The 11,948-nt window shown below is 41.7% G+C and overlaps 1 protein-coding gene across 1 annotated transcript in view; it reads right to left on the bottom strand.

The window, feature by feature from the left end:
• LOC118407062 (sodium leak channel non-selective protein-like) overlaps positions 1-10,686 on the bottom strand; it is a 45,603-nt gene extending 34,917 nt beyond the window's left edge. The window contains exons 1-11 of the mRNA XM_035807480.1: positions 10,538-10,686; positions 9,609-9,699; positions 8,875-9,035; positions 8,446-8,529; positions 7,573-7,712; positions 6,211-6,339; positions 5,444-5,589; positions 4,230-4,369; positions 3,562-3,666; positions 376-450; positions 3-19 (exon numbers count right to left, since the gene is read on the bottom strand). Of these exons, the coding sequence (XP_035663373.1) occupies positions 3-19; positions 376-450; positions 3,562-3,666; positions 4,230-4,369; positions 5,444-5,589; positions 6,211-6,339; positions 7,573-7,712; positions 8,446-8,529; positions 8,875-9,035; positions 9,609-9,696 (1,085 nt within the window). The 5' untranslated portion in view covers positions 9,697-9,699; positions 10,538-10,686. The remainder of the gene's footprint in view (positions 1-2; positions 20-375; positions 451-3,561; positions 3,667-4,229; positions 4,370-5,443; positions 5,590-6,210; positions 6,340-7,572; positions 7,713-8,445; positions 8,530-8,874; positions 9,036-9,608; positions 9,700-10,537) is intronic.
• Between the last annotated feature and the right edge of the window lie 1,262 nt (positions 10,687-11,948).

Genomic DNA, 11,948 nt, shown 5'->3' with positions numbered 1-11,948 from the left:
GCAGGATGTACTGACACACCTGCAAACAAACAAAAAGACTACATGATTCATAAAAATCCAAAAAAAATTCTTATTTGTTAATTCAGTTTTACCACATTTATGTAAGGATTGACATTACAGGTGACTATCACCTTTGCAAGATGTCAACCCGAAGACTAGGCGGTAAGGTATGATCCACTTACATCGGGAATGACCCCTACTCTTTGTGATACGTGTGGTGGGTTCTTTTGGCAATGAAAAAGAATGGCAAAAGTTTAACACTACACTATAGAAAGGGACTACATGTAATTCTACATTAAACTTTTGTATTATAAGCAGAAGTTTAGTGCACAGATGTGACAAAAAGGAGAATGAATATGAGGTAATGTTTTTCACCTGTGGTGCCAGACCTCTTGGACATCTGGTATTCAGAGCAACCAGCTGCCAGCCTGTTCCATCCTCCTGGACAATCTAAACATGACAAAAGTAAGCATAAATACATCAGAGAATTCAGTTGTCAAGAAAAAAGGTGAAATCTCTTCACAGTACCATGGTGACAGTCATTTTGTACACTGGACTGTTTTTACAATATTCTTTGCATTTGTATCTTATTCAGTAATAATAAATGAATTTGTAACACTGTGACATAATCAAGCAATCAACTCCTGTTGATTTCACTTTCCTTTAACCCAAACATAACAACTTAAATCATTGACCTGTTTTTCAGGTATGCCTGTGGAACATAACATTTAACAATAACAAACACATTACAACATTCTAACCACATCAAAACACAAAAAACAATCACACAACAAGAGTTCGTAGACCTCAGGCCTGCATGAAATGTATTGGGTGTCTGTAGACCTATTGTTTATTTTTTTTCCTTTTCGTCCGTGGTTGCGTGGTTGGAAAAGTGAGATTTTTACCTTGTTGGTTTGACTGCACCATGCCAAAGTCTGAAATTCCATTTTGGGAATGTGTAAGCTTGGGCATGGATGAACATTACTTATTTTGGATTTCTTAAGCAGGTAACCAACCACAGTACCTTGAAGTTGTTGAGACGACTTTTCCTACCTTTTTTTGTCTCAGATGGCCCATGTAGTTATTCTGTCACATATGACTTGGCACTGGAAGGTTATTTGCATAATTTGACCAATTATATTTTTACAGTAGTTCCATAGACAATATGAATAGTGGTAGCCCCCATCCAGCAGCAACAGTTAGTCCCCAAGGTGGTATGATATTTTATTCAATCCGTCCAACTAAAACCTAAATCTCTTGAAGTACCTAAGCCAAATTTAACAGCAGAATTTACTATTCAAAATGTCCTTTTCAATCCCATTCATAGATGGCAAGCTGCTGCTGCTTTAAAAAGTTCAGAAAGCTGTTGTAGTCAGAGTGAACACCCAGCAAACATCCCACAAAATCAATGAACAGTTGCTTAGAGGGGGAAAACAATTTCATCATATTTTTGCAGTGACAAAATGCAACAAACGATACTAAATTTAAAACAGAACAAAGCCTCTACCACTTAACCCTGCCCGTACTATAGATTAAGCAGGCCCAAAAGTCAAGCGAATATGACTAGCCCCAAACTACAAATTACCTGCATACAATACGGAAATGGCAACCCCAAAGAAACAGCAAGAAGGAAAAATCATACACATACCTTTCTCTAACACTCAAGCTCTATACATTTCTTCTCCACTTTAGAAAGTTGTATCTTCTGCTGATTGCCACACAGGGTAAAGGAACTTGTACCAGAACTTTAAACTCAGTACTACACAGCTCTCAAAACACCACAAAGTCGGACTTATAAGTAGCAAACTCAAATTGTACCTAACAAATACAGCAACAGATACTAGACTAGGTATGTCATCTGGCAGGTCAGACACTGTTGATACAAAGTAACCTGATACATTGAAGGTGGCAGAAGCCAGTGCAAAAACAGATGACGATTCTTAACAGCTAAGCTTAAAGACCTATCAATCAACCCAAACCCAACCAAACCAAGCAGATATTGGGGGGATGCCCCAACCACACCAAAACAGGGTCAACCTACAGTATCAAGTTCAAGCACTAGGAGGCCCAAAATCAAACCTGACCACCAGGACACCAGCAACAACCCACGAAACAAACAGCAACACGATGGCACCTTGCGTTCCGGAGATACAGCGCACGCGCAGTGCCCGCACAAAAGGTAACCTGGAATGTCAAGTTCAAGCACCAAGGGCGCCAAAATCAAAATTGAGAATTATTCAGCCACCGCCAACACATGTGCCAAATATCATTGCGCCCGCCCCAACCGTTCAGAAGATATAACTCCGGAAATACCCCTCCCGGACACAAAATTTGACCTGCCGCGTCAAGTTCAAACGCGACAAGGCCCAAAGTCAATCCTAGGCAACAGGCAACAACTTCCCACCCATGCACCAAAAATCGTTGCAATGACGCGTATCGTTCCGGACACACAGCACCAAAAGTGCCCCCAAAACACCAAAAATACCACCTGCAATGTCAAGTTCAAGCGCCAGGAGGCCCAAAATCAAACCTGAGTGTCAGGCTACCACCCCCAACCCACCTACCAAAAATCGTTGTGCTCGCACCATCCGTTCTTAAGATACAGCGCCCTAAATCCCCAGCTTCCAAATTTTCCCACGCCCGTGAAAACCATACCTGCATACGAGGGGCGTGCAATAAGTAATGGACCTGACCCACTTCCAGTTGTCTGATCTAAATGAAATTTTGTATGTGTAATAATTCATATCTCTATGGGTTATGTTGCAAAAGACAGCTCTGAACTAATTGTGGTTTCTGATTTACTGATGTTTGAACTTAGTCAGGTGCGAAATGGACCAGGTGTGAAATGGAACCAGTTGAGTGTCGCGCAGTGATCCGGTTTTTGTATTTGAAAGGATGCACACCAAAGAAGACTTTTGATGAAATAAATGAAACTTATGGTGATGATGCCCCATCATATGACCTTGTAAAACGCTGGCATCCTGAATTCTAACGTGGCCGGAAGTCTGTGGAAACAGCTCCCAGACCTGGTCGTCCCTCTTGTGCCATTGATGAGGCATCAGTTGGAGGACCAACCTGGGGTGTCCTACAAAATCGGTGTCCAGAGCTGCATCAAACGATGGGAGAAATGCATAACTCTGGGTGATTCCTATGAAGAGAAAGACTAATAACTGTGCCAAGTTTCATTAATCTCCTGCTATGGGAAATGGGTCAGGACCATTACTAATTGCACGCCCCTCGTACATGCAGGTAATAAATAAAAGTGAGGGGAGGTTGAATTGGCATAGTTGTAGAGATACACTGTGCTGAAATGACCTGAACTGTGGCGTGCTTCTTTGGCTAAGAGGTAGACTATTCCATAATGCTGAACTGTAGTACTTAAAACTAATACAGTACAAGGTCACTTTGGACAAGGGACCATGGACAAGGTGGTGGTTGTAGTCCCTCAGTCTTTTTGCCTCTGTGCATGTATGCTCCTTGATAAAAAGATGATTGCTGACATCATTGCTGACTAACGTCACACTACACTTTTAAATGATACCTAACACCATGAACAAGTACCTTAGTCCCTGCTGAAGTAGTAGGACTCCCCCTGAACTGCCACATCTCCTTAAACTGAACCCTGATGTCTGCAAACGTCTCCACTATCACAGCGATGAAAACATTCTGGGGAAAACACACACAGTCAAACCTTTGATCACCTCTACATAAGGACCATCTGGCAACCACTTTTTGGTGGTTCCTTGGATAATTTATGCATTGACTCTTAAAAGAGTCCTGTCAATAGTGACCCCGATGTAAACCCGATTTAGTTTTTTGCAGTCTTGACTGTGCAACCAAAAAATTTGAGATATTTGTATGAGTTGTGCAAATATGGCTCAATCATCTAGTACATGAATGATAGCATGTAAGTTCTGAATAACACCAGTCCTTAGAACTAACCAAACAACCTTTGACACTCAAATTTACATGAGTTTTGAGAAAAAGCATCCCCAAGTCAAAACATGCAAGTTATAAATTAGACCTGTCCTTGGTGCTGAACAGGTCATGTGTTAGTAATAGATGAGTGTTGGCTCCTTTGGCAGCAGTTTTTTTTTTTCCTTCCTGATCGGCAGTCTCCACATAAATCATTAGAAAATCCAATTAGAATTACATATGCCAGCCGACACACCAAATAACACAGCCAGACTCCAACATTTAGCTATAGAATGTTCAAAATGTAGTCTTACCTTCACAAGCCAAGCAAGAAAGAAGATCATAGAGAAGAAGTAGACAGATCTCCACTCGGGGAAGCTGTCGATGGTCTTGTACATGATGAACACCCAGCCCTCCTGGGAGGCTGCATTGTACACGGTGAACACACTGGAACCTGAAAGACAAGTTTAAAGTGTATTAGCTGTGATATTGGCTGAACTTGGCTGTCGGTGGTGTTGAATGTCTGAGTGGCTACGCTTTATTGTACATGATGAACACCCAGCGCTCCTGGGAGGCTGCATTGTACACTGTGAACACACTGGAGCCTGGAACACAAGTTTTTAGTGTAAGCTGTGATATTGGCTCTCAGTGGTTCCAATGTCCAAGTGGGTAGGCTATATTGTGCATGATGAACACCTAACCTTCCCACGAGGCTGCATTGTACACCATGAACACACTGGAACCTGGAACACAAGTTTTTAGTGTAAGCTGTGATATTGTCACAGAGCACTGGGAGGGCCTTGCAATTAACAGATCCAGCTGGAGATGCACACTGTCCAGGCAGCTAAAACTGGGAGAAACCAGACTGATGCGCACGGCAAAAGAACAGTGCATTCCAAGAAAAGAGCTCTGCAACAGACCTGAGTCAGGTTTGCAACAGATGCGCCATATGTGACAGAGACTACTATTCTTGTATAGGACTGTTTAGTCTTAGTGAAAGCTGTGGGCCTGCAGCTGAGATGAATTAGGATTTTACCATGGTCAATATTGACAGAAGAAGGCCATATGGTGTCAGGTATTAGCCTTCTCAGTTGTGTACAATGTCTGAGTGGCTTTGAGGCTAAACTCGAGATTGGGAGGTCATGATTCCTGACATTCCTGGCTAAACATTGTGTCCTTTGAAAAGGCACAGGACATGATTTCTTCACACCACCCAGGTGTAAAATCTGGTACCTAACTCTGGTTGAAGAGGTAGTGTTGAAAGGAGAGGGATGTGCTCCACCTTCCAATACCATGTCTTACACACAGTAGATTACCCACTGCCTCTATGATGTAAATCTTTACCTTTTCTGCATGACACTAGTTATCCCCCTCCCTAATATGCGCACACAATAACAACACATGACACTTGTATAGTGGGAGAACGCCACCTGGTTCAGGCGCCTCATATTACCTTTTATCTTTACCTTTACACTAAAAATGTTTCTAGGGTTAAATGTTGTTATCAAAAGGATAGTATGTCACTTACCAAACTCGTCAAATCCGCTGTACCCCCTCTGTGACCGTTTGAGCTGGATGTCCACACACTCCATCCCCTCGGGACAGGAGTAGCCGCTGCCGGGGTGGGGGGAGCAGTAGGTGTCTGGAACAGCCAACGACTCCAGGGTCACAGAGCTGAAACGAGATACCACGAATTCTAGGAAATCATTACAGTACACATTGCTGTACAGGGTCACAATGCTAAAAACAAGATAACATACATGTATGTTATATGCATATTGCTGAACAGGAGCAACTAACGTTTCCAGGGTTACTGTCCTAAAGAAGAATCTCATCTGCATGAAGTTAAGTTATACATTTCTGTACAGTATGTTTGGTTCCGAACAGTGGTTTGGATCTATTTTTTTTGGGACAAATTGATGTCTGTACTGGACAGTTTCCCTTTCCATAACCTTCAGTGCTATAAATGGAGTCTCCTGGTGGGATTTTACTGTTACTAACAGTTCACACTGTATTGCTAGTGATTTCTGCAAGACCTTGTAGAAATTTGACACACAAATTTATCAGTATAGATGAAATTTGTAGAATACATTGTGATTTTTCAACATCAACATTCTGTTTCCACAAAAATCATCATAAATTGCTGGCAGGCTGAATTTGAGTAGCCTGGCGTCCAGTATTCTTAGCGCTCATGATCCCTTCTTGTTGGCGGGTAGTGACCTTTGAGGTTGGACCAAAGCCAACAAGACTGGACTTCACACTAAATTTGAGTATTAATGAAGGATTTCCACAAACCCTGGCTCTGTCCCGTTGGTGACACAGTGATACTTCAGCTCCCCAAACAGCTGGACTCCCAGGATCCCATACAGGGACAGGAAGAACAGCAGGAAGATACTCACACTCCAGATCTGGCCACTGGACTTCCTACAGGAATGAGATCATGAACAATTCTGATTAGATCTTGAACAGAGACAATGTATGGCTTAGGACCTAACGCTAGTTCACCTTTATCCGCAGGGTAACCTATATCCGTTGCATCAAAAACAGGGCATATGAAGTCGACGGGCGGTGCCATTGAATTACCATATTTGTAGAATTTCATCTTTCATATTGCATCTTGACTTAAAACCATCATCCATTGACTTTCCTAAATATCCTGTTTTTAGATACAACGGATATAGGTTACCCCGCAGATAAAGGTGAACTAGTGTTTCATTGTAATAAAAATTGTTATCCTGGAAAATGATGTTGGTACTTTCCGCTATGTCAGAAAAATAATATCTTGCATAAAACTTATATGTGTAAAAAATGAAGACAACTTGACAATAATCCACAACATACGAGGGGCGTTCAATAAGTAACAACTCTGACTCATTTCCCATAGCAGGAGATTAATGAAACTTGGCACAGTTATTAGTCTTTCTCTTCATAGGAACCACCCAGAGTTATGCATTTCTCCCATTGTTTGATGCAGCTCTGGACACCGTTTTTGTAGGACACCCCAGGTTGGTCCTCCAACAGATGCCTCATCAATGGCAGAAGAGGAACGACCAGGTCTGGGAGCTGTTTCCACAGACTTCCGGCCATGTTTGAATTCAGGATGCCAGCGTTTTACAAGGTCATATGATGGGGCATCATCACCATAAGTTTCTTTCATTTCATCAAAAGTCTCCTTTGGTGTGCGTCCTTTCAAATACAAAAACCGGATCACTGCGCGACACTCAACTGGCTCCATTTCACACCTGGTCCATTCCACACCTAACTCAGTTCAAACACCAGTAAATCAGAAACCACAATTAGTTCAGAGCTCTTTTTTGCAACATAAACTATAGAGATATGAATCATTACATATGCAAAATTTCATTTATATCAAACAACTGAAAGTGGGTCAGAGTTATTACTTATTGAACGCCCCTCGTAGGAACAGTTTATGCTACAAGGGTCTACTAAAGTTGCATTATGTAGATAAACATATAGTGCATAACACAAAAACATATACAACTGTTACATTAAGCTTGCTTGGCAAGGGAAACCATTTTAGCTTAATGTTGAGATTTCAACTTAATGAAACAATTTTGTACTAACATGCACAAACTCAAGACAGACCGTCTTTACAATGAGAGTGTTTCCCCAAAATGATCATATAATCAAACGTACTTGACAATGGTGGTTATCCTGGCTCTCGGCAGCTGAAACTTCAGGTAGATACGGAAGGTACGGATCATGATGAGTGGTCGGGGAGCACGCAGGATACTGAGGGCAGTGAACTCCTCTACATAACCTGATAGCTCAAACACCTGCAGTTGTGAATGTTAACTGTTAAATTACAAACAAAACTGAAACTTCAGGTAGATGCGGAAGGTGCGGATCATGAGGTGCAGTCTGGGAGCATGCAGGATACTCAGGGCAGTGAACTCCTCTACATAACCTGATAGTTCAAACACCTGGAAATGTGAATGTTAACTGTTTAACTACTCATTACAAACAAAACTGAAACTTCAGGTAGATGCGGAAGATTTGGATCAGGATGAGGGGTCTGGGAACACGCAGGATACTGAGGGCGGTGAACTCCTCTACATAACCAGACAGTTCAAACACCTGGGGATGGAATACATGGTTTGTTTACTGTATCACTGCACATTGAAAATGAAACAAGAAGATTATAATTTCTTTCTCAGTGTGTGTGTGTGTGTGTGTGTGTGTGTGTGTGTGTGTGTGTGTGTGTGTGTGTGTGTGTGTGCGTGTGCACATGTTTGGGCATTTGTTTAGCATGTGACGCTGCATGTGTCAGAGAGAGAGAAACATCAATTGTTTGTGTGTGGTCTATTACATTGTATGTTTGTGTGCATCATGCATCTTTTTACACTTTTTCAAGAGTGATCAGTACTCACCATCAACATTGTGTGGCAAATCTACATCTTTGGATGTACTCAGCTATATCTTGCAAAGAAAAGAGAGCCCATAGAAATATATATTTGATGTACAAACATGTAACAACAAACAATGAATACAACACTTAAGAGACCTTACCTGTAGAACAACAGACACCCAAAGACACAGCACCATGGTGGCATCAAACAGACACCAGTGGTCCCTCAGGTATGGATTGTCACCCTGGGGAACACAGGAATTTTAGCATTAAGTCTGACACATGTTGATTTAGGTACTGAAAATACCTTTGGCCTCCTAGCAGCTTTTTCTGATACTATTTAAGCATTACATCCTGCTGATAGTTGTTCGGTATAGTCCACAAACAGGTGATATGCCTCAGAGGTCAATGACCTTAATTTAGGACACTGATCATTGAAGTTGTCAACTATCATTATTAATAGTGTATGGTTAGGGCCACGGCATTACAAAATTCAAAAAAACTCTATTTTAGGGAGATATGAAGTCTTTGATTTCTTGTTCAACCTTCCATCAACAAGCAGTTTACCACTGTGAAAACTTGCCCTTTACCTTCATGACCCCCCTGAAGTGCATTTTGCCCATCATCTCTGTTGTGTACAGCAGAGTCAGCACGATGTCCAGCACGAAGGTCAAGAAACACAGCTGGGGCAGCTGCTGGAAGGTCGCAGGTGTGTTCATACTCACAGATGCAACGCTCAGCAGGGCACAGCCTGGAGTACAGGTGAGGAAAAGGTGAGGAAAGGGTGAGGAACGTTGCAGGTGTGTTCATACTCACAGATGCCACACTCAGCAGGGCTGTGCCTGGAGGACAGGTGGCAAGGTGGGCTTGAGGTTTAGGGTAGTTGACTTTGAGTCTAAAGGTTGAGGGTTTGAATATCTAGCCTCTAGCAGGCTCCACACGTTGCTGGAAATAACAGCCGGCCAACACTGGCGTGTAATCTGTCTAGTATTTGCCAAATTTCTACTATTTCAAGTGATATGTGGAACCTGGTAGTGGCTATATCCCTGGCAGGCTCCAATGTGCCCTTGAGAAAGACACTTTACCCCTACTTTACTCACTTGACTCAGATGAAAAGCTTTGGTTAGAGAAGTCCCTGTGATAGAGATCCCACACGTTTGAGGAAGGCCACAGTGGTATATAAAATAAGCGACCACTAAATGAATTTGTAATGCTTGGTCAATGAAAAAAATGATCTACCATGATTTGGAATAAAAGTTGTCACCCTTACAAAATTGAATACACAACTCAAAAGATGTGTTTCTTTCAAGTTGAACGAGCGTACCTCGGAGCAGGTTTCGGACCCATGGTTTGCTGACCCACTGGACATCCACTCCATTGGTCAGATTCTCGTCCGGCCTGAAGTCAGCCATGGTCTGCAAAGCGTGTGCAGAAGAAATGCCAATGTCATATTTGTAAGCAATACATGAGTAGCATGTAGGACTAGGATTTAGGAAACATGAATAAAGTATGAATTAATCAAATTGAAGATATTAAAGATATTAACCAAAATGATGTTTCTTTTTTCTTTCTTTCTTTATATTTCAGGTTTTTCTTGATGGATATCTGGGCTACCGGGGTATGACATGGGAGAAAGGTAACGATATAGTTCATCTTTGTCCGTGGTTTAACCTAATCCATTTTATTTAACAACACTCAGCTATTTACAGATATCAAGTCAGCGAACTTTCAAAATACTACAGTTTGAAACAACCATATGTCTGATATCCCTTAATTCCATATTTAAAATACAACGAATATAGGTAATACCCCACAGATAAAGGAGATCTAGCATTACACATCCAGAGGTGTTTTGTTTCTGCATCCCATTATGCATTCGCATTACACGTTTTAATTACCCCCAGAGGCTAGACAATAACTGTCCATCTTGTCTGCGGGTATTACATTATTTTCTAGTTCACACATTAGGATAATTGGGAGAAGACAGTAAACAACAACACAACAAATTAAACCATTGGAATATTACAATCACACGATCAACAGGTAGTATCTCAAGTGGAACTGGAGCTACAATACGAACACGGACTGTATCGAGCCAGATAATTGAACAACGCTGAACGATTCTTTCGCCAGCAAACAGAGGTCAATAAAAAACACTCAGATCGAACGTCACATTAAGCACCATTAGCCCTAATTCGTGCGTGCGATCTAACGTTACTAGTAGGATTACGACCCTGGAACGGTCGATATTACCGTGAAACCCCGGCGCACTTGTTGCTGAACGCGCTATGTAGGTCGCCTCGCCATGGCTGCCGTCTGCGATCATCAAAACATCAACATGGCGATCCTGGAAATCACATTCGCAGTGGAGGGAAACCACCGGGCTGTGGGCGTGGCTTCAATTTCCAGGAAGAATTGGCCCGTGCAACAGCGACCTCTAGCGGTTTTACTCCAAACTGTCTGTCTATCTGGTCTCAAAGCAGATGTAGAAAGACACCTGTTTCCTATGCTCCGTCTCCATGTAGCTGTTTTTGGACGTTTTTTATTGGGATTTCTATTTTGTACCGACCAGGAGACATCAAAACTTCAGTACATTATACTAGAAAGCCCGATACTAAAACGCCTAAAAAAACGTTTAAAAAAAAAGCCGGAGCCTAACCTGTGTTTGGAGAGTACGTTTTACGCCCGATGGCTCGTTGATAATTCCTTACCCATAGACACTGTTTTGTAGCCCCTTGAGAAGGGTCTATAAGACGGGCTTTCTTTATGATGGCACATCCGTTCTAATGCACTTGGTTTCCGTTGCAGTTTGCACTCGGGTAAATGTAATGTGGGAATACAGTGCTACACATGTCAAATCATACAAAATATTTCCACCTTTGAAGTATAATATTGCTTAGGCTACCTTTAACAAACTGATACCCATATCACATCAACACATGCATGCATGATCCAGTTGGACAATGACTGCGAATTTTTCCCGCAAATGAGAAAAAATTGTATTAGTGAAAAATGCAAACAACGACAAGTATAAAATACGAATCCCACACCATAAAATATTAAAAAACAAAAATTCAGAAGAGCTCTTGATTTTGATAATTCCATGATCTTTACAATGGTTATGTAACTAGAAATAAAAGACTATATGACTATGTTGTGTAATGCAACTTGTCATGTGGGGTTACAAATCTAAGACTGACAGGTCAAAATGAAGGTCAAAGTTGAAATGAAAGCAAAGAATTTATGTTCTCCCATTAAGCCAACTGACGCAGTCTGACAAAGTGCACTTGCCCTTATCAAAAAGGGAAACGATAGAGCTCATGATATTTCAAATCACTTAACCACGAGTATAACCATAAAAAAATGATGCAATAAAGATTTGGTATTCTCCCAGTCAATGTACATATACAGCTTTACATTTGCATGCGGTGCGGAGGGATGGGACATTAGCATGAGGCTGCTCCAGGCCGGCGTGACAGCATCAGAAGGTGTTTAAGGACGTGTGCGGGAAGGAGCTAGAAGGTAGGTGGGCATTTAATATTATTCACCTGTCGCATCTCTTATCATTCAACAGCTACCGGCTACGAATGAAACATAAATGTAGCACTCTTGAGATGACAGTTCAATGATTATATGATTATTCAATGTTGTGCGGATGACGACC

This window comes from Branchiostoma floridae, chromosome 19 (genome assembly GCF_000003815.2).
Source record: "Branchiostoma floridae strain S238N-H82 chromosome 19, Bfl_VNyyK, whole genome shotgun sequence".
NCBI lineage: Eukaryota > Metazoa > Chordata > Leptocardii > Amphioxiformes > Branchiostomatidae > Branchiostoma > Branchiostoma floridae.
This window is presented reverse-complemented; position numbering and strand designations above follow the sequence as displayed.